The 22,369-nt window shown below is 43.9% G+C and overlaps 1 protein-coding gene across 1 annotated transcript in view; it reads right to left on the bottom strand.

Moving 5' to 3' along the window:
• Positions 1-401: 401 nt before the first annotated feature.
• kiaa0586 (KIAA0586 ortholog) overlaps positions 402-22,369 on the bottom strand; it is a 46,398-nt gene continuing 24,430 nt past the window's right edge. Inside the window, 20 exon segments of the mRNA XM_061743276.1 lie at positions 402-843; positions 5,309-5,393; positions 5,572-5,679; positions 6,397-6,449; positions 6,652-6,887; positions 7,045-7,180; positions 7,833-7,986; positions 8,066-8,262; positions 9,916-10,040; positions 10,128-10,150; positions 10,152-10,313; positions 11,383-11,458; positions 11,534-11,580; positions 12,965-13,083; positions 14,387-14,554; positions 14,627-14,843; positions 14,924-15,112; positions 16,164-16,236; positions 17,201-17,697; positions 17,909-18,029. Coding sequence (XP_061599260.1) covers positions 695-843; positions 5,309-5,393; positions 5,572-5,679; positions 6,397-6,449; positions 6,652-6,887; positions 7,045-7,180; positions 7,833-7,986; positions 8,066-8,262; positions 9,916-10,040; positions 10,128-10,150; positions 10,152-10,313; positions 11,383-11,458; positions 11,534-11,580; positions 12,965-13,083; positions 14,387-14,554; positions 14,627-14,843; positions 14,924-15,112; positions 16,164-16,236; positions 17,201-17,697; positions 17,909-18,029 — 2,935 coding nt within the window. The 3' untranslated portion in view covers positions 402-694.

Here is a 22,369-nt window from a genome sequence, read left to right as displayed (position 1 = left end):
TTACAAATCAACTGAAATATTGCAAGCCTTTTATTATTTTAATATTGCTGATCATGGTTTACAGCTCAAGAAAACTCAAATATCCTATCTAAAAAAATTTGAATATTCGTGGAATCTTAATCTTAAACTGTAAGCCATAATCAGCAATATTAAAATAATAAAAGGCTTGCAATATTTCAGTTGATTGACAGATGAATCCAGAATGTATGACTTTTTTTTTTTTTTTTTTTTTTTTTAAATTGCATTACAGAAAATAAAGAACTTTATCACAATATTCTAATTTTCTGAGACAGTCCTGTATATACCGGGTTCTTCATTGTCAGTGCAATGCTCATCATGAGCAACAGTGCAGGCAGACATCCGTCCACATTTATAATCACCAGAACTCCCAGACAGGTTGGTTTATTCATGTCACATTTATTCATGAAACAGGAAATGAGTCAGTTTCTAGTAAGATACTTCCTGACCCATTTACTAATGCAGCAACTAAAACAACACAGTTATAAGCAGATTAGTCTTTTTCTGTGCGAGTAAATCTAGCACACCTGTCCTGAGTGGTTTTGGTCAGTAAAATAGTCCCTTATGTTCAGGTTGTCTTGGCGCTGTACTGCAGACAAAAATCAGCTGATGTCACAGGAAGACGAAGATCATCTGACTGATGAAGTCACGAGAAGAAAACCTCTGTCCTGTTCGATCAAAAGACATCACTGGTGGAAGAGTGCGAGTATGCCGCTTCACTCAGCTCCTCCCCCACCTCCTCCTCCTCCTCCTCCTCCTCCTCCAGGGGTCTGACGGAGGGCAGATGAACATCCATCTTCCTGGTTCCTCCCTCCTGACGTCCAACTGCAGAAACAAACAGGTCAGCTTTTAGTTTCCAGGAGCCTCAATTATAAAAGAGTGCGTAGGATTCATACTAAAAGTGTACGTGCGCTCAAAAGCGGAAAATGGCGTGCGCACAAAAAAAATCCTGATTTATAAAACCGTGTACACACTTGCACGCAATGTTCGCTTTATAAATCACAGTCCACCTGGAAGGTTGCGCACGTGAATTTGCCTCATATTCCGCCCTCTACACGCCCATTTTTTACCATAAATGGGCAATGCAAACTACTTGGTGACTGTATTTGCATATAAATAAGCCTGCTGAGCATGCGCAGCGGCTTCCTGCAGCCTATTTCTGCTGTGCTTCAGGATGAATGAGACATGTGTCAAGCCACCGTGCCACTAAATTTCACGGAGACTGAGATTGAGATGTTGTGGATGAGGTGGAGGCCAGGAAAAGGACATTACTTGGTGGTCACAGTAGTGGTATCACTAACAAATATAAAGCGAGTGAGTTGCCTGCCAGAATCTGATTTCTGGCCACGGGAGCGCGCACAGCAGCCCGTTGAGCGATAATGCTGAAACGTCAGATTTTCAGATTATGAAGCTCAAGAATGAGATCAAATCATATTTAGGAAGAAACAACCTTTCATTAACTGTATTTGGCCTTCAATCAATTTTTGTCAGGTAAAAAGACCTATTTTCAGGGGAGAAATCAGATTCTGGCAGGCAATCACTTTTTGGCACGACACCGGCACGGCGTGTCCTGCACCGTGGACACGCCGTGCAGGTAGGATGATTTGACAGATCAAAATACCCCATCAGATCACGCTTCCACATAGACCACGCTTCCACATAGACATCAACATTTATCTATGTGGAAGCGTGATCTGACGTTTTTTTTTCTTCCGCCGAAGCGTCTTACACATGTGAAGCACATTCTGACTTCCTGCTGTTAAATCGTCTATTTGCATGAAAAAGCCTTTGGAAAAAAAAGAAAGTTCGTTTTTTGTTTTTTTTTAAATCCCAACCTTTGCGTAGAAGGTGGCGTGCGCATCTTTCAAGCCCTGTTTTGTGCGCACGCAAGCTTTATAAATGAGGCCCCAGGACTGTTACTCCACTACCACTTCCTCTTTGTTTATTTGGACTTTTTGACATGAATATATATATATATATATATATATATATATATATATATATATATATATATATATATATATATATATATATTAACCAGAACCTCTAGTCAACTATGATCAAAATTACGTATAAATTGATAAATCTGCCCTAAATGAAGATTTATATTTCCATTTATGACATTGGTATGCCTGTGATGCTGCAGTCCTGCGTCTCACTGATCTACAGATGTATCAATGTCAGTTAATGTGTCTGATCTGCACTCAGACAGCTTCACTGCCACAGCTGCTGTTTAAAATTATAATACTGAAGGCCTGAGATGTCTACTGTCCTCTGAAATGTCTTCATGAATCCCAAATAGCATATTCACATGCAATCTATCCAGTTTCATAGTGGATGTGTGGAGAGAGAGAGAGAGAGAGAGAGAGAGAGAGAGAGAGAGAGAGAGAGAGAGAGAGAGAGAGAGAGAGAGAGAGAGAGAGCGAGAGCGAGAGAGAGAGAGAGAGCGAGAGAGAGAGTCATATCTCTGCACCGTGGTGAGAGAAACCCTCCCAGATGTGAGGACGAGTGGAAATATCTGAAACTGTTGATAAAGAGAGAACAGAAACCAGCGACAGCCTGACCTCCAGCTTCAGTTACAGACTGGAAGTATTCTGGCCTGCAGCTGTGCTCCCTGTGTTTCTATGGTAACGCACCAACAACCCATCCCTCTGATGGCCTGCTGGTGTGCCCCTCCAGTTAAAGAGAAGAAAACAGTAGTGACATCTTCAAAGATGTGAACGTTCACCCTCAGCAACCTGCAACCAAGTCTGATGTTTAATCATGCTGTTAAACATCAGACTTGGGAGATGAAACATGTTCATCTCACTGCACGGAGGCGTTACATGACCTGCACATACCTGTACTAAAACACGCATGAAAGATACCACACGCTCAGGCATGTGTTTCCATGACAACAAGAGAGGCACAAAGACACTGTAGGTGAATCTCAGCGAGATGAAACATCACTGTATTTTCATTTTCTTATTTACTGAGACCCTGATTGAACACTTCGTAATGAATTCTGAGGTTCTTTTTCTAAAATCACATCTATCCTTTGAAATAACTTTATCTCAGCAGCTACAAGGTATGTGAATAAATGTGGTATCAAAATAAAAGGTGACAGCAGTGAAACCTCAGCACACACACAAAGAGTACAATTAAATTAAAAAAACAAACAAATAAAGAAACAGCTGAATTGCTGAAAATCCAAGAAATTGTAGCTGAGACATTTGAAAACTCTATAGATGGTGGAAGAACAGAAACAGCAGTTGAAGACAGGAGGAGACACTGAAAAGAGGAATATTTGCTAAAGAGAAGAAGATGGGCTGAAGAGAAGATGACGTGACGAGTTGGGAATATATTTAGTGTTTGCGTGAGGTACGGAGATTTAAAAATAGATAGAAGGGTCTAAATATCAGATGAAATTTGTGAACTTGCTCACTTGCTTTTGCATGTAAATTTTTTATCACTTCAAGTATTTGCCTTATCACGAGAACAGCATCGAAGGGGAGACAAACAAAGAGCGGTTACATAAATCCACAATGTTTAGGAAGAACTGACTGGTTAGCACCAATCAAGGCTCCAACGAAGGCCGACGGGGTCTCCACAGCTCCTCTCCATCAGGTCAGCCAATCATTTGTCATCACATATCTACATACTTGCACATTTTCAAAACCATCTATTTGGGAGGTTGTCAGCCGAACAGACAAGGTCCTTGTACACGCTTACTTTGAATCCCCAATAATAAAACTTTACTGACAGAAGTTGTTAGTCTTTATTCCTCACTAAGTGTCTTCTTTCTCATTTCAACAAGCATGCAGTAGTAGTAATAGTAGCAGTAATAGTAACAGTAGTAATAGTGGCAGTAGTAATCGTAATAGTAGCAGTAGACTCCATTGGACACAAGTAGTAGGACAGGTGGCTCAGTTGGTAGAGCACTCTCCCATGAACCTGAAGGTCAGTGGTTCAAGTCTTAGTTCCTCCTGTTTCCACCAAAGTGTCCTTGGTCAAGACTCTGATCCCTCGGTTGTCAGGCCAGCACCGCTGCATGGCAGCTCCGCCGGCAACCGGTGTGTGAATGGGTGACTCTCTTCAGTGTGAAGCGCTTTGGGGCTGTAGGAGTACAGCTGGAAAGTACTATACAAGTGTAAGCATTTACCATTTTAGGAGTAGGTAGTAGTTGTTGTACAATTATGGTTGCTAAGCAACAGCTGATGGTGGAACAAAGTTCTAAAGTTTAAATTCCAGTCTGAGTTCCAGAACTTCTAAAAAGGGCCCAAACATACAGCGAGTGCTTGTAAGCTTCAGTGAAGGTCGTACGTGGCTGAGACGAACCAGGAACCCAGGTACCAGACACACATGTTGAACCTATTGCTGTACAGAGCTATGAGGAAATATTTCCAATAGGAAACAGAATGCAACATGACGGTGACTGCACAATTACCTCCGCCTGGTGGTCAATCATGGTAAGATCAAACTACCTGTCTAGTCAACACTGTTGTCAGACAGGCACTAAAAAACTGCGGTTGTGAGGTTACCATGGAAGATAACGAGCACGCAGGATCAGAATGAATGAACAGGATTTCCCCAGAGTTCATTGCCTTCAACTTTTTAATCCTGTGGGAAAACAGTTAATCCTATCACAATCATTTTGAAACTATGAGTTTCCCCAAAGGACAGGGGAACTCTGAAACTTTCGTGTAAATCTGAAGATTTTGTGTAAATCTGAACCTTTCGTGTAAATCTGGGGGGAATAAATTAAGCTGAAATCCAAAAGATTTCTGAAATGGTGAACCTCCACTCTAAGCCTTCTCCATACAGACCCACAATATATTATATTCATTTTAAAAATCATTATCTCAAATGATGAGGATTTGCTGAACTAAGTAATCCCAAGTGAGATCTGACGTAGCAGAATTTGGTGTGATAGCTGAATTAGATAAAAAAATATGTGGAAGTTTTTAGCAATCAAAAGGTGGTGGAAGAAGATATAATAAAGAGAAACAGGATCACAGTAGCTCGAATGCTGTACTACAGCATTTAACCAATTATAGAAATAATAATAAAGAGAAAAAGGATAACTATACGTTGAAGGTTCAAGAAAATTAAAACAACCTGTTTCCTGAGGTTCAACCGTATCTCATGAGTAATCTGATTACTTCTATCAGCAAGCATAGCTGAGCTACAGTTTCTGCTCTGCTGTGGTTAAAGACCACTCCCTCACTAACGGCCCAGACAAATGCCTCACATCCAGATTACCCAATGCAACCCTTTGCAGAGGGAAAAATGCGGCTCTCAGCCATCATACCTGCAGCCTGACGGGTCTGTCGCTGAGAAGAGTTCTGATCCAGTTGGCTGTCGTAGTCTCTGACCTCCCCCAGGCTCAAGTCCTCCTGCAGACAGCAGGTCAGAGGTTACAGAGCCACCTACGTCCAACTCAAGAAAAACCCTCATTTGTCTGTCCTCATACTAAGTTTTAATACTTGACAAGCACGTGACTCCGTCTGACATCATCATTTTTGTCATCTCTGTCTATAAAGTGTGAGGATGAAGCAGAGAGTTCCTCCTCACCTCTGCATGTGTCTGGTTTCCTCTGAGTGAGACGTCTCCATCCATCCTGGTCAGCAGGTCCAACAGGTCATGATCTCTGATCTGCTCTATGGTGGGTGGATCCAGGTCCTGAAGGAGAGACAGATGTGAGCAGAGGTAGTTTTAAAAAAATATTTTACATTTGTCTACTTTCAACTTTTTCCTTTAGGTCCTTTCCTGTTGTGTGTGGAACGTGTAGGTCTGCTGCTGTGTTGGGGTCATTTCCTGTCACATGTTAGCCAGTCTTTATCTCCCAGTCAGATGTCCTGACATTTTTCTCTAGAAGACTCTGGTCTACAGGAGTTCATGATCCAGTCAATGACTGACAGGTGTCCAGGTCCAGACCATCATCCCTCCACCACCGTGCTCGACAGTGAGTCTAAGGTGTTTCTGCTGAAATGCTGTTTAGTTTTCTAGAAACATGTTTCTGGAAATTTAAAACAAACATCTCCACTTTGGTCTTAAACGTTGATAGGAAATTGATTTGTTTTCTTGTTAGTTTTAGTTTTTTAGATCTCTGAACACCAATTGATTAACAGCAGCACCCAGCTTCAAGTTACGCTCTTAAATCCTGTGGATCCTTTGCCTGATACCCTGAGACCCACTACGACCACAATTTATATTGTACTTGTGAACCACAGTTTTTTGTTTTTGTTCTTTTTCCCCATTGGACCTTTGTGTCGTAAATTAACAGAAATGTTTTCTCAGTGCTTTTACTTTCACCCGAATAAAAGATACAGAGAAGAGAATTGTACAAGAATTAACACGAACACGCTCGTGAGTGCGTGCAGAGTAGAAACTGCTCACCATGTCCTGCAGCTCCTGCAGAGAGCTGGAGAAGCTGCAACCGACCTCCTCCTCTGGGAGATGAACGAGACAAAGCACAGGGAGTTTGACAGCAGTCAACATATAGCTGCTAAATCACAAATGCTTTTAGTTTTGGTTGAGTTTGCAAAAAGAAATCTAAAGCTGCAGAAGCAGGTGTCAGAATAAGTGCAAGCATCCATCATGTTATCAGGAGAAGAGGCTGTTGATGAATGTGGTCACTATGATGACTGATACCTGTCAGAGGGACCGTCTGGTTGACGCTGATGAGCAGCTCTCCCTCTGAGATGTGCTTCAATGCTGCTTCAGTCCCTACAGTCACTGTGCAACTTATGCTGGAGCTGCTGGGGGTACTGGTGATACTGGTGGAGGTGGGGTCCTCTGGGGAGCTGCAGGGGGGTGCAGTAGCAGGGGGGAGGGAAGGAGCAGGGAGAGGGGAGCAGGGAGGCGGCTCCTCCTCTGCAACTGATATCCTGGAGGAGGAGAAGCAGGCTGTATTTAATCAATCATGAGGATGGAAACACACCCTGACTTGTGTGTGTGTGTGTGTGTGTGTGTGTGTGTGTGTGTGTGTGTGTGTGTGTGTGTGTGTGTGTGTGTGTGTGTGTGTGTGTGTGTACACACACGTACAGCTGCTGTTCATTTAGAGCCACATCCTCTGGTCTCTCCTTGTCCAGTGGAAGCTCAGGGTTTCCCAAGGTGACAGGAGGCGGAGCTTCGACAGCAGGGAGGGGCTTGGGGCTGCTGGGAGGCGTGGCTATAAGGTCTGAGTCCGTCATGCAGAGGGAGAGAAAAAAAGCAAGAATAGTAAAAGATGGTAGGGAGGTTTTATCTTTGTAATGAGATTACAAACTTACTATATTTGTAAGAGCCATTTGTGTTACTTTGTCAAATGTGTTTATCTTGTGTTTTTGGTCAGCCTTCCATCCACTAGGGGGAGTAGTGATACAGTCAATTGGACACGGTCTACTTAATCAATGTGCAATCACACACACACAGGTGGCTGTGTGGAGGCATAAGTTTTTTGACCGTGTATGCGTGTGTTGAAGAAGTGAATATAGAAATAGCAGGCAGATATTTATGTTTATTTATTTTTGCTTTACAAGTGACAAAGTAGCAATACCTGCATGAACACTGTAAGTAATAAAAAGACATTGGGAACATTGGAAACAGCTCGTATTTGCGTAAATGAATTCTAATCACAGCCAGGTAGTGTTTTTTTTTTTAGGCAAATGGTCACTACAGTATTCAGACGATAACATAAATGTAATGAGCTTTGATCTTAATAGTCAGACTTCCACCAGCCTGTCGTAGGATTACTTGCAGATTACAAGCCGTTTGTAATCATATAACAATGGGCAGTGGTCACACCTTTCATCCAGGGTTGGTGTGGCCAAACCTTTGAAAGTGCTTCTTACCTGGCGCTGTGATTGGCTGAGGAGACTTCTCGCTCAGTGGGCTGGCTGGTTCAGATGGAGCTGGGGTGGTTACTGGTGTGCTCTCCTTACTGGACGGGTCCTCACTGGGCACCGGGGTTGGTACCGGTGTGGGGACCACTGGAACCTGTTTATCCTGGTCCAGAATCAGCAGTTTGAGACACAGACAGAACTAGGACAAGAGGTTGAAACGCTGTGTGGAGATGTGCTCATACCTCCTCCTGAGCTGCTGGTCCTGGTTTTGGTGCATCTTGTCCTGGTTCTGGTTTCGCATCCAGCTCATTCCTCTGGCCCAGCATTTGGCTCAAAGTCTCAGTCAGAACCTCGTGAACAAGCTTCCTGATTAATTCGGAGTCCACAGAGATGTTGGAGTCCACAAACAGCTGCAGGCCTCCACCTCCTGCTGCTTCCACTGCAAAACAGGAAAACACCTGGGTTACAGAGGAGGAGGACAGGTGGATCTGAACACAAGGGAACAAGGACGTAGTGTAGGACACAAGGAAGTCCTGAAGTAAATACAGAAGCAGTTTTCTGTCAACATGAGTTTGGTATCTCATGATGGACCTCAAATGCTTATTTGATCCAGCATTAGCTACGTGGAAGACCACCAGAATTTAAAGGCAGGGTAAGGAATTACTGAATGAGGTCATGTCTGTTGATATTTGAAACAAAACATCATCATCATCTTTCACCCCATGCAGCATTTCTCTGTGGAGGTTTCTTTTTAGCAGTGGTATTAATAATAATAATTATTTTACCAGTGAATTTATCCTCATTAACTGAAGGTGAGCGGAGGAGGCTGAGGAGGAGCAGATATGAATAAACATTTCATTGGTATTTCCGTCTAGGTACCGTTCTCAATGATCTCTGTCTGGAAGCTTCTGTTCACATTAATAAAACTCTCAAAACTCTCAAAGAAGCTAGAAGAAAATCAATGGACTCTCCATCTTCTTACTGGACCAGGAAGTAAAGTCTTATTATCCGCATTACCTGTGTATTGTCACAGTTTTTGTTGTTTTATGTGCCAATGATGCTCTCCACTCTGTAGTTTTGTCTACACCCATTTCATCAGTCAGTGGACTTCTCCCAGACGTGCTGAAGGTCGACTGCAGCTCACGCCTGAACGGACGTGTTCTACTGAAACACATCCGTCACAGGTAACGACTGCTAACAGCTAGCTGGGATCTGCATGAACCTCCTAGAGTCTAATTCCTGGTGGCGAAACACCAAAGTTCAGACTGAATAGAGGGAATGCGCATGACGTCACAGATGCGACTTCCCAGCGGGTTACGCCCACTGAGTGGCAGAAAGACTGAGTGGCAGCGTAAACTTTCAGTTTGAGCAACTGGAAAACATCTAAAATGGAAAGAGCTGTTGTGCGATCGACTGCACTCATAGATTTAGCAAGAAATCGGAGTTATCGTTTTACAGACTGCCGAAAAATAAGCTTAAGAGAGACAAATGGATCACTGCAATTCGCAGAAACAACTGGATTCTAGGCTCCGAAACGTGGATTTGTGGTTCCCATTTTGTATCGGGTAATGTTGGATTTTTGGGTGGCTAACATTAAAACGGTCAAATCATAAAGTTCGGTGTCCTCATCACTTTAATTTCTACAACAAATCCTGCCTTGAAGTAGGACCAAGCGTCAAGACTTTTGTATGCCTTCAAGCTTTGCTTCGTGTATTTCCCCGGCGTAGAAATTAAGCACATATAAATATCAGGAAACTGGATTCGTGGCAAATTATTAATGTCCATGGACCACTGGTTCTTCGGGTAACTGTTTGGGTCACTGTCAAGTCCAACTGCCTTTAATTTAAGCCTTTAATGCCTTTAATTTAAGATAATCGGCTGTTATCCCGTCTTTTCCACAGTTTCCCCTACTAGTTGCAGCCGTTTTTGCCACTCAGTGTGAGTAAGGGGGCGTGGTCCAGTGGGGAAGTGACGTCAATGCATACCCTCTATTCAGTATTGAGCTGCCAAGGAGCTCCTGGGGACATTCTGAGGTACCTCACTCATGTTTCAGGGAACCAGCGTTAGTTTCTGGACCTCAAGTTCCTCCTACCAATGTCTGAGGTGAAGCTCCGCTCCTCGGGCTCAGATTGGTCCGTGTGGTCATTCTGGGCGGGGTCAGACAGAGGTGGGTGGTAGATATCAGCAATCACTCTAGACATGAGCTGCTGCCCGACCCTGAACAAACAAAAAGCAGAACAGAGCTACAACAGGCCATCAACACCAACAGGATCCAGTTCAGTCCACTTTAAACCGGTTTCTTACCATTTTACCAGCCGCTCTTCCAAAGGCGTCCTGTTGCTGGTCTACGTCTAAGACTGGAGTCTGGTTTTGGACGTGGCAGGAAGAGGGGGCTTCTGGAGGGAAGGCTGGACCGTGGTAAAGAACCGGAGCAGGAGACGGACGACCGTCTAAGACCACAGCGTCTTCTCCCACAAGACTCGCCTCCTCCTGAGGGAAGAGGGGGGACCATCAGACATCCTAGGAGTTACAACCCCCTCAGCAGGTGTTTGGGACTGTGTCTCACAGACGCTGGTGAAACAGCCATGAAGAACTCACAGAGTTCTTCATGGCTGAGTCTTTTAGATCAAATTTATATTGATGTTAATTAATAAAATGTATCAAAATAAAATGTCAGACTCTGAACAACTGAACGGAAAAGGGAAACGTATCAACACACTAAAATAGTGCCGGTAAGAGGATCAGAGCAAGGTATGTGGACACAAAGTTCCCATCAGCAGAAACCTAGGAGATCCAGAGAAGAGGAGTGAACGTCTGACTAATTGTCCTCAAATGACAATAAGGGGTTTTTAAATCTCTTTAAAACTGGCAAAGAAGGAAAGTTTGCAGCGTTTAACTAAGCAGCTCCCTCTGGAGGCACCGAGGTGAAGTCACTTTACGACAGTAAAGAGTCCTGCGCAGCTCCACTGGTTCAGTCTGCTGAAGACAAACCAGGGGCTCACTCTCCTCTGACATGTGATCCTCCACTTCATCACTAGAAACAAGGGACATAGTCCCATAAAGTGAAACGCAATTTGTGAGTTTACAAAGCTGGAACTTCTGACTTCATGAAGTTTTTTATTCATCTATTGTTAAACGGCCCTGATGCAGCGTTGTTTAAGAAGATGTCTCGATGCATAGAGGGAACAGTCCAGGGTGGACTTATACATGTACAAATACAGGTTAGAGACATGAAACAGCTAAAGTGTGGAGAGGAGGACCATGGGATGTCTGCACCCCCGAGGCTGCAGGGGCATCAGCACAAGGAGGACTCAGGGTCACGGAGACTGAGCATGGATCAACAGGGCTGCTGATGAATGTGTCCAGCAGGAGGCACTGCAGCCTCGCTGAAACACGTCAGGCAGGGGAGGAGGAGGAAGAAAGGAGGAAAAGGAAGAAAAGAAAGAAGAGGACAAGCAGTAGAAAGAGGAACATGATAAAGAGTGGAACAAAGAGGAGGAAACAGAAGAGGGGGGAAGAAGAAGATGAAGAAACAGAGGATGAGGAGAAGTGTAGTTACCTGAACAGCATTAGCAACAGACAGGTCATTTCCAGGAAGATGTTCTCTTCTTCTTCTTCTTCTTCTTCCTCCTCCTCTTCAACATTTTCTCCTGCCTTCTCAAAGATGTCCACACGTGGAGGCGGAGCTCTATCATGCACAGGTGGGAGGCGGAGCTCTGTCATCCACAGGTGGAGCTTTAGCGTTCATCTGCTGCATCTGGTGACACAAAAATACAGCTCAGATAAACGTAAGTATCGTTGTTTAATATTTTATTGATTTATTTCATTTCTAAACATTTATCTCTGCATAACTGAGTGTCTACTTCTTTACTTGTATTGGATCAACATAAAACTCTTAAATATTTTACAAACTCCACTGATTTACAGAAGCATCTCATTTGAACCAGGTACTGGTGCTAAATAGCAATGGGCGATATTTAACCGTTCACGATAAACCGTCAAAAAAATTCCCCACGGTAAGAATTTGTCATCTCACGATAAAAACAATACATTTCCGTTGATGTTTTTGTGTAAAGCTGGAAAGCTGGAAAGCTGGAAGGAAGGAAGGAAGGAAGGAAGGAAGGAAGGAAGGAAGGAAGGAAGAAGGAAGAAAGAAAGAAAGAAAGAAAGAAAGAAAGAAAGAAAGAAAGAAAGAAAGAAAGAAAGAAAGAAAGAAAGAAAGAAAGAAAGAAAGAAAGAAAGAAAGAAAGAAAGAAAGAAAGAAAGAAAGAAAGAAAGAAAGAAAGAAAGAAAGAAAGAAAGAAAGAAAGAAAGAAAGAAAGAAAGAAAGAAAGAAAGAAAGAAAGAAAGAAAGAAAGAAAGAAAGAAAGAAAGAAAGAAAGAAAGAAAGAAAGAAAGAAAGAAAGAAAGAAAGAAAGAAAGAAAGAAAGAAAGAAAGAAAGAAAGAAAGAAAGAAAGAAGAAAGAAAGAAAGAAAGAAAGAAAGAAAGAAAGAAAGAAAGAAAGAAAGAAAGAAAGAAAGAAAGAAAGAAAGAAAGAAAGAAAGAAAGAAAGAAAGAAAGAAAGAAAGAAAGAAAGAAAGAAAGAAAGAAGAAAGAATCCCGTTGATGAGGTTTTTGTGTAACAAACATGGCGGATCTGAGTCATTCCAGTTTTTCAGTACAGGTGTAACTCATTTAATTGGTTTTTATTAATTCAATTTAATTGGTGTAGTTTAGTAGCATTCAGTATTCTTTTAGAGCAGTGATTTGGGGGCTCCAAAGACTGAATGTGGTGATAGATTTATAGTTACAAAGGTGGATTTGAATTGGTATTTTTATCGTTATCGGGATAAATTCCAGAAATTATCGTGATAAATGTTTTAGTCCATACCGCCCATCCCTAGTGCTAAAACATCTGCAACAACCGTTTCTGAAGTCACCTGACAGGACGCGGTTTCTGACGGGAGAGTTAATTTAGTGGCTCAGAGGAGTGTGATGACTCAGGCACTGAGGGCCTGAGGCGTGGTTACCGTGGTAACGACCTGCCTGCAGACCAGATGGATGTCAGGACTGTTCAGGCTGCTGCTGCAGCTGCTGCTGGATGAACAGCAGGGGGCGCCGGCCCCCTGCACCTTCAACAGAAGGGTGAGATGTAGCTCACCTCTCGTTCAGGTGATCTGTTGTCCACGGCAACCACACTGGCCGAGAGAGGGGCGTGGAGAGCTGAGGTGGCGTTCTGAGCGCGCTCAGACGGGGAGAAGGAGAGCACCTTGGGACGACCTGCAGGAGAAGACGGGTTAATGTTCATTCGTTCTACTGAAGGAGGCTGCAACTCCTCCTCCACCTACTCTGGTGTTTTGGTGTCATTCAGGTCCCACTAACATACAAACACAGGTGCTGCACCCACAGGTGGCACCGTAACACGGTTTGTTCTCATTTGTCACATCCACATTTCACCTACGTACATGAAATTCGTTACATGTCTGTGTCTCACCAAGACGAGGAAAACATGTCTGGGACCCAAACCCTGAACCGACACAAGATCCACCACAGAGTAAAAGAAACTGGTTTCTGTGTTTTTGCATGAAATTATGGAATGAAATTAGACAAGCTCCTCCTAGAAATTAACCTGATCTGTTTCAACTTTAGCCATCTACCGTAAAGACCTTGAAGACAACAAATTCATCAAAAGCTTTTTCAGAAGTGGAACGGTTTGGATGCAGGCAGTGATGCAGCAAACTTGATACAACACCAGAAACAGTATCATGGGTTAGCTAACGTATCATGGATTAGCTAAGATAAAATGAACGGACTTCACCTCCGAACCCTTCCACATCAACCTTCACAGTAGTCTCTTAGTACAGCTGACGCCACAACAGGCCATCCATCCATCAACAATACTTGCTTACTCCTGTTTAGGTCACCAGTTAGGGCATCCATCGCCATGTGGATTTGGACTGTGGGAAGACAGACATTCTTCACTGTTGGATCCAGACCCTAGTGTTCAGTAGAGGAACTGCAGTTATCTGTAATAGGCTGGCGTCAGTTTTGTAAAGTCAAGGTTGGCTCCAGCCCTCAACTCACCTCTCAGAAATTCTGATAAGATAATCTGAGAAACAATCAAGATGATGAGAACTTTCCTTTTGGATTGTCAGAACTGGAGAACTGGGACCAAACTGGCCCAATTATCTTGTAGTGAACGGCTTTACTTTACAAGGGAGCTGGGGCTTAAATGTTTTCTTATAATTGTCCATATCTATAAATTCTCCTCAGGAGCAACATTTAGGTCTCAGGTTCAGGCACATTTTTCAGCATTCAAGTCAAGCTGTTAATATTGTTTTTGTCTGTCTTTTTTAATACTATTTTACACTGTTCTTGCACATAATAGTTTGGGATCTTGATAAATGGAGATCTGTGCACATAGTGTTTCATTCAAACGGAAGTGAAAGTGTGTGCAGACCCAGGTAGCGTAAGTCCAAATGTTGTCTCCTGCACATAGAGAGCAGGTGAATGACTCTCTTTCTCACGGTCTCACGGTCAATAAAGCAAAATTCTAAAACTGTGATTCTGTGTAGTTACTGACCCAGTGGAATCGCCATGGCAACAGGGGAGTTGTCTGCGTTGGTCACAGTAATGTGGGCGGGGTATTGTGATGTGAGGGGGGTGGAGCTGATCACATAAGGTTGTTCTGGTGTCAAACTGAGAGGAGGAGCGAAGCTGGTCTGAGTCTTGCAGGACTTCAGCTTCACACCTGCAAGAACAAACAGACCCATCAGAATCCCAGCTGCACACCTGTGACGGGCCTGTCTAAGGGGACGCTGACCTTTGACGCTCTCCACCAGCCGCGGCCGGGACTTCCTGCTGACCGGTGACACAGGAGACCTGAAGCGAGGGTAGGGGCTTTTCTTCAGGGTCCGTCTCAGACCATCGTACGGGACTTTACCGTACAGATGGGTCAGGTACGACTCCGCGTGATCCTCCACCTGCCGGCTGTCTGCCTGCTGTTCACCTGTGGCTCTGGCAGGCCCCGCGTCCTGCAGCTGCAGACACAAACAGAAGTGACAGAGTGAGCACCTGGATGTGACCGATCAACCAGACCTGTCATTGAATCCAGTCTGACCAGTCTGGGTCCAGCTGCTGACCCTCCGCCTCCTCTTCCCGTCGCCGGCGTCCGTCCTGCTCCTCTGAGCATGTTCACTGGCGCCCCCCTCCCCGTGGTCTTCGGACGTGAGGACGTCACTCCTTTTGCAGATCTGCGGTCGATGACGTCATCTGAGCCAACGTCAGCGTGACGAGGAGCAGGACGAGTCTGAGATTCAGGACAGGAGACACAGCAGTCGTTGACTGACACATTTCAAACTTTCTGTTTACAGTAATCCCTCGTTTTTCACGGGGGTTACGTTCCAAAAAGAACCCGTGATAGGTGAAATCTGTGAAGTAGTAACCTTTTTTTCTTTTTACAATTATTATAGAAAGGCTTCAAATTGCGGAGATCAGCACTGCCCCACCGCGACCCGATTAATTGGATTTGAACGGGAGAATCGGTGTTTTGTCGTTTTGTCGACATTATGGGTTTTGGAGAAAATTTGCAAACTTAAAAGGGACCTATTATGAAAAACACTTTTTTTCTTGCTTTAACATATATAAAGTGGTCTCCCCTCAGCCTGCCAACTCAGAGAAGGAGGAAAGCAACCAAATTCTGCAGTGTGTGTACAGCCGCCCGGATGAGCCATCCAGTGTGATGTGGATCTACGAGCCGTTCAGATTCTGCTCCCGTCGTTACGTAACGACGGAGCGATTTACATAGGTTGGCCTCTGATGCGTGAAACCACGCCCACAACTAACTGGCCGGAACAACAACAACAACTCCGCCAGCCGGAGCTTCCGCCATTTTTTCGTAGCGGTGTATCGCGTCATTCAGGCAGCCAATCAGCACAGTGCCTCATTATCATAGCCCCGCCCACTCAGAATCCCTCATAGATACTGTGGTTAGAGACGGGGATGATAAAGACATGGTTCAGAGGCTGAATTTTCTAATTTATTTAGCAAAAACAATCAAAAGTTTGTTTTTAAGTCATTCAAGGCCTGTTTAAAATTTGGCAAGCTGTTTTACGTACATGTACATGTACATGTACATGTACAGTAAACCGTAACGTTATTGACACACAGGAAGTGAAGAAGTGGGGAAACTGTTTAGCCAAACAGAATGAAGAACACAATGCACAATGCAAATCCGTGATGCAGCGAGACCGTGAAGGTGAACCGTGTTATAGCGAGGGATTACTGTACACACAAAAGAAACTAAAAGCACAGCAGTGAGGAGAGTAATGCTAACAAGGAATCCCCCTGCTGGTACTCACCTGGACATCTCTGGCTGAACAACTGATCCAGGCGTCTACCGTCTTCTTGATCCGAACCTCCTCTGTCCAGTCTCTGCAGAGGACATAAGATCAGTACTCGAGTTGAGGGGGGATGAGGGGGGATGGCATCCCCCCTGAAATAAAAACGGTCCAAATCATCTCCCCTGTAAAACTGCTACCCCTCCTTTCCATCCCTTATGTCATTTCATCAATGAATGTGGTTTTACTGCTATTTCAACATTTAGAGTCATCACCAGAAAAATAACACCAGAAAAATAACTTATTTGACAATTTTCACCCGTTTCAAGTAAATTTTCACTTCAAATAAGTAGGAAAATCTGCCAGTGGGATTTATCTTCTTATTACAAGCAAAAAAACTTGTTCCAGTGGCAGATTTTTTTCAGGTGAAAATTGTGTTTTTTTTCCAGTGATGAGTCTTGTTTTAAGTGTAATGAGATTTTTTTTACTAAAATGAGACATTTTAACTAGAAATAAGACAAATATTCTTGTTAAGATTTTGAGTTTTTGCAGTGATCCATTTTACTTATCCTGTGAAGGACAGAGTCATATTGATAAGTTCAGAAAACTGTTTTTTATTGTGTTTTGATGTATTTGATGTAAGCCCAGTGGATATTTAAAGCTTACAGAAGGCTGCATTTAACTGCTGCTATGTCATTCCTGCAGTATTTCTGCAGGTGTTTTGGTCAGTGCTATTATTTGTAATATATTATATTATTTGTAATCAGCACAAATTATCTGTCCCCATATGATAAAATCCACCATCACCCCTGATTTTTTTTTACAACTCGAGTACTGCATAAGACGTACATGTTTCTCTTCTTCTGTGGTGTTTCTGGGAGAAAACTAAGTCCCATGTTTATCAATTGATGAGGAAAACTAAGAGAAGCAGCAAAGCGGCTCCGTCTACTACACACACCGCTGTGTCTGATTAGCTCCAGCTGTCTGTGTGACATGTGGAGCCAGGGTTCGGGCCTGAGACCCACAGACCCGGCTTCAGTTCATCTAGCATTAGCTACCTGTTAGCAGCCAGGGCGTCCAGCTGGCACTGCAGGATCTCTCCAGTCTTGGCTTTCAGCAGAACCTCCAGGTTCTCATCCAGAACCTTCTTCCGTCTCCGGGCCTGACGGAGAACCCGACCGGCCTCCTCCAGCGTGGACGGACCCCTAGGCCTCCTCTGAGCCAGGCCCGACTGGGACTGGTGGGATTGTTGGCTCTGATTTTCTTGGGACTGGATTGGGTGGAGCGGGCCCTGATGACACGTCAAGTGGGTCTGGTGGGACACCTTTTGATTGGACCGCAGATTTAGGAACTCGGACTGTTTTTGGTGGGACTGCAATTGTTGGGACGTGTTCTGGCGACTCCGTTTTTGTTCCAAATGAGAAGGTCGGGGTTGGAGATAGTTGTTTTGGAAGAGGGTTTGCTGGGTCTGGTTTTGCTGGGACTGAGGGGGGATTTGTGGGACCTGGAGGGGGTCCAGTGCAGGCTCTGTGACTTCTGCTGAGTCTTCTGGTTGCTGAATGATAAAAAGTTGCTCTTAGTTTGGTTAAAAAAAAACAAAACCAACCAACCAAAGAAGTTTCTGCAACGGGCTTCAGATGAGCCTCCCGGTTTGACTTTATTCTTTAACAGTCTGAACCACTGATCCGTTTGAATGACACAAGACCAGGTGGGGACTGGCTCTCCAGCTGTTTCTACATTCTACAACAGTTTTGGTGAGGACTTACTTTCAGCAGCATCTTCATCTCGTCCTTCAGACACCTCATCTCCCGCAGCATCTGATTGGCTCTACTCACTGCCTCCTGGCTTTCATCGGCCAAACCCTGGAGATGGAGGTTGTCCTTCAAACTAAAAAGACCCAGAGAATAAATACTTACTCAATATCTGTTTTTTCGAAGCCAAAAGATGTATAGCCTGTTCATGGAAAAAAGAGAAACCTTGTAACACTTCACAATGGTCGACAGGGATGTCCTTTTACTTTGCTTTAGAAAAGATAAGCTACATCTCAAAGAACAAGCTCGACATATTTTGGAAAATCTGGAAGGTTCTTTGTAATTTCCTTGAGAAAAAGGACATTGAAGCAGATGGTTGGAATGATGAGTCGAACTGAAGACTGATGACTGATTTATCTTTTCATATTTTTCCGATTTATATATATTAAGTGTGTGTATGCACAGGTATCTTCTGACATTCTAGTTTTTTTTTTTTTTTTTTTTTTTTATATTTTTCTATTATTATTAATGCTATTATTATTGTTGTTGTTGTGTCTTCATGTTCTGTGTTGTTCATTGCTTGTAAAATATCAAAATGTGCAATAAACAGATGTTTAAAAAAAAAAAAAGACCCAGAGAGACCAGTTACTGGTGTTGTTCACATGTCCACATGATTTTGTTTATCTACCTGCAAAGGACTTTAATTAAAAGCTCATTAATGGTCATTAAACTGAATTTGGCCCTCATGAGTGTTGGATCTGCAGGTGACTCTTCTGCTCATGCTGCCTGCAGACTTCCCATGCCGCGGGGCTGACAAACCTGGATCAGTTACTCTCAAACCTGGTCTGGCCGAAGCCGTTGCCCCAGGCTACGGCTGGGTCGAATGCCATGCCAACAACTGCGAGGAGCCACAGGTGAGAGCTGAACTCCCAGTGAGGACCAGTGGCACGCAAGAAGCCCTAAAAAAAAAAGGCCATGACTATTTTCCCTTGGCCAAAGAAGCTGCCTCTACCTGAGGAGTCCCATCCAGAGTTAGTGGATGACCAAACAGTCCACTTCTCCTCAGTAGGAGCAGAACACTAGCGGGTCATCCAGGTCTTTATGCCATGAAGACCTGCAGACTTACTGGCCGCGTCAGGTATAGCTGTGGATCAGCAGGACTAGCTCTGGCGGATGAGGAAGCAAACTAAAATCTATCAAATATATCTGATATTACACAAATTTGAACCATTTTCATGCAAGCAGGGTAGTAGTGACATGATCGAGAGGATGGCGTGAAAAGCAGATGTGTCAACGTGGTTCTCTGTTTGGCTTAAGGTTTTTTCTCCCACTAGGGGAGTTTTTACCTGCCACTGTTTATGTTATGTTATGTAAAAATTGCTCGGGGGTCATGATCTGGATATCTGGAAAGATCCTAGAGACCTGAGAGCAGCTGGCCACAAGTTAAAGCTGATCAGATGTCACAGCTGCTTCAAGGCTGCAGGAGAACTGATGAGGCCATTTAGTAAACATAAACCATGCTCAAGGAATTCTAATTAAATAATCCTGAACTTAGACTCCTGAAATGCTGAAAAAAATTATTAAGACAGACGGACACGGACACCGACAGCCAGAAAACAGAAACACGAGCAGCTGAAAGGGCCTCTCTCTCGCTCGCACGTACACAGACACGTACGCTCAGACTGCATAAACAGCCCTGCATCAGCAGCCGTCTGTGGGGGTAAAATGGCTGCCACAACAACATCCTGCTTTGTCATTTAGACACCCAGAAATGATCAAAAATAGCTGCTGCAGGCGGTCCTGCCTCTGCTGTTGCTAGGCAACAGCCCACTGGTTTCCCATGGTGACAGGGAGCAGGGATGCTGACGGAGGGCAGCTGCCTGCACTCATGGAGAGGAAACAGCCTCCCTTTCCTCCCTGGCTTTGTTTGCTCTTTCCCCCTCTGCACCTGACTCTGCAGCAGGTTTACCTGCCGGTCTTCAGGAGGGTCATGTGACACCAGCGAAGCCCTCAGTCTTCTAAAGTACAGAGACAGAGCACATCTGCCGTGTCACATTCATGTCAAGCGTTGACAGAACATAAAACGTGTTCACGTCTCAGATATTCATCTCCAAAGTTGTCTCTCAAACCTCATAAATAAACCAGAACAGGACTGCTGATAATCATCCAACAGAAGCTGGGTTCTCAGAGCCGCTTGTGGTCAACTTTCCTCCAGTTTGTCTCCACATGCAGCCCGTTCCTGGTGGTTCTGTGTCCCCCATCAGGAGGGATGGAGGCGGTGTGATGCGGCGACGATAATAACTACCCTTGTTACCGTTTGTAGTACTACTACCAATTATAATACCAGCAATGATGATACTAGGATTGTTAATATTGTTATTTAAAGCCTCATGGTTGTTGGAGTGTATTTACATGTATGTGTACCTCTCCCTCTCAATGTATGTGTAGATGTACGAGTGCATGCTTATATTTGTATGTATGATCATACCCCTCTCTCTCTCTCTCTCTAGCTCGTTGGCATTTCTGTCTTTTCTTATTGCAACACATTTCACCACTAAAACACATCACACAAACACTAGTTTGAGGAGAAAAGCATGAAATGATAAATATAAACCTTCGTGTGAATATAGTTAGCTAGCTGTCATTTGGAAGGAACTAGTTTAAACATCTGATCTATTTTCAATGTTCTATTATGGAATTTGAGTTTACATTTGGTTTTTATACACGTTTTACACAGCGTTGCATGGAATTGTATAAGCCAGTGTGTAAAATGAAGTACACTAAAGCAGGACGGAGAGTTATTAAGGTACAGAATATGGCAGAATCAAGATGTGTCCTTGACGACGTGTGATGGATGCAGAGAGGACGAGACCTGGAGGGGGCTGGTCTCACAGCTCTAAACATCTACCTGAGAACACCACATTCAAATTAAGGGAGAACACAGTTTTTGTTTGTTCATTTGAGTGAGACGTGTTGGAAGAGCCCTGCGATGGACTGGCCACCTGTCAGTCCGTCCGTCTGTCCATGCATGCATGCATTCATCCATCCATCCATCCATCCCTCCCTCAGATGGATGGTAATGCCTCTGCCTGGTGGGGGTGCTATGGTGCTGGTTTAAAGGTGTGCTGTTTATCTGTCCTGATGTGTGTTTGACATGTTTAAATCAAGGTTTGGAATAAAGGCAGGCCTTGATAGTGACAGTGTGTACGAGGGGACAGGAGAACACCACCAACAGCTCATTTCTTAGGCATGGGGAAGGGCAGCGGGTGAGGGAGCGGGAGGAGAGGGTTGTCAGAAACTGTATTGATGGTTTAAGGATAGAGGGGAGCGGTGAAAACGAAGAGGGGATGCTGGGAGAACCAGTGCAAGTGGGGGGCAGAGGGCCTGAACTCTCAGACTCAAATTTTAATTAATTTACGAGCATCGATTACTGATCAATCACACCACTTCTCTCAGAATAAACAAACAGTCACTTCAGCTCACATTCCACACGTCATGTTTTCTCTGCCCATTCCTGGGTAAATCACATCCTCAGGCAGGAAGGTGTAACCATGGAAACCACATTCTCCACAGTAACAGAGAAAGGGAGAAAACTGACTGTAATGACGTAGAGAGAAAATAAGAGGAAGAAATACAATTTATGTTTAAGAAAAAAAGTGAAACACTCACGTGTGGAAGCACAACATGGGAGCACAACTGAGGTTAGAAATAGGGGTGGGTTAAAAATATCGATATATCGATATTTTATCGATATACATGTGTAGAAACGATTATCGATACATAAATCCAAGTATCGATTTAAAAAAAAAAATCTTTTTTTTTTTTTTAATCCAGATTTTTTTTTTCCCCGTTTTATCACCCAGTGCTCCTTGCTAAGTCAGTCCTGGGAATTGCTCCCTCTACCAACCCCGGGAGGCCCTACACTGAGCTCAAGTCTCCTCCTTAACCTGAGGAGTGAGCAGGTTTCTCTGGCCGGACATAGCGATGGAAGGATCACGTTATTCCATTATTGTAATTAGAATATCGATATCGTATCGGAAATCGTATCGTCTTGGGACCTAGTGTATCGGAATCGTATCGTATTGGGAGGTCAGTGATGATACCCAGCTCTAGTTAGAAACCAACAGACTTCTGTAACAACGTCCTCTGGACAGATGAGACCAACGTGGAGATGTTTGGTCTTCATGTCCAGAACCATGGTTGGAGAAAACCAGCAGAAACACCTCAGACCCACCACGAACTCCTCTGTAGAGTCTTCTAGAGACAAATGTGAGGACATCTGACTGACAGAGATAAAGATCGGCTGAAACTGGGTCATGTGATGGGAAATGATCCTAAACAGCAACAGATCTACATCAGGATGATAAGGGTGAGAGAAGGACCACATCTCTCCTCATCTCTCCAGCTGTCAGCATCAGCACCAGTATTGGTTGTCCTCTTCCATCGCTCAAGGACATCTATGACACATGCTGCCTC

Source organism: Cololabis saira, chromosome 16, assembly GCF_033807715.1.
Source record: "Cololabis saira isolate AMF1-May2022 chromosome 16, fColSai1.1, whole genome shotgun sequence".
In the NCBI taxonomy this organism is placed as follows: Eukaryota; Metazoa; Chordata; class Actinopteri; order Beloniformes; family Belonidae; genus Cololabis; species Cololabis saira.
This window is presented reverse-complemented; position numbering and strand designations above follow the sequence as displayed.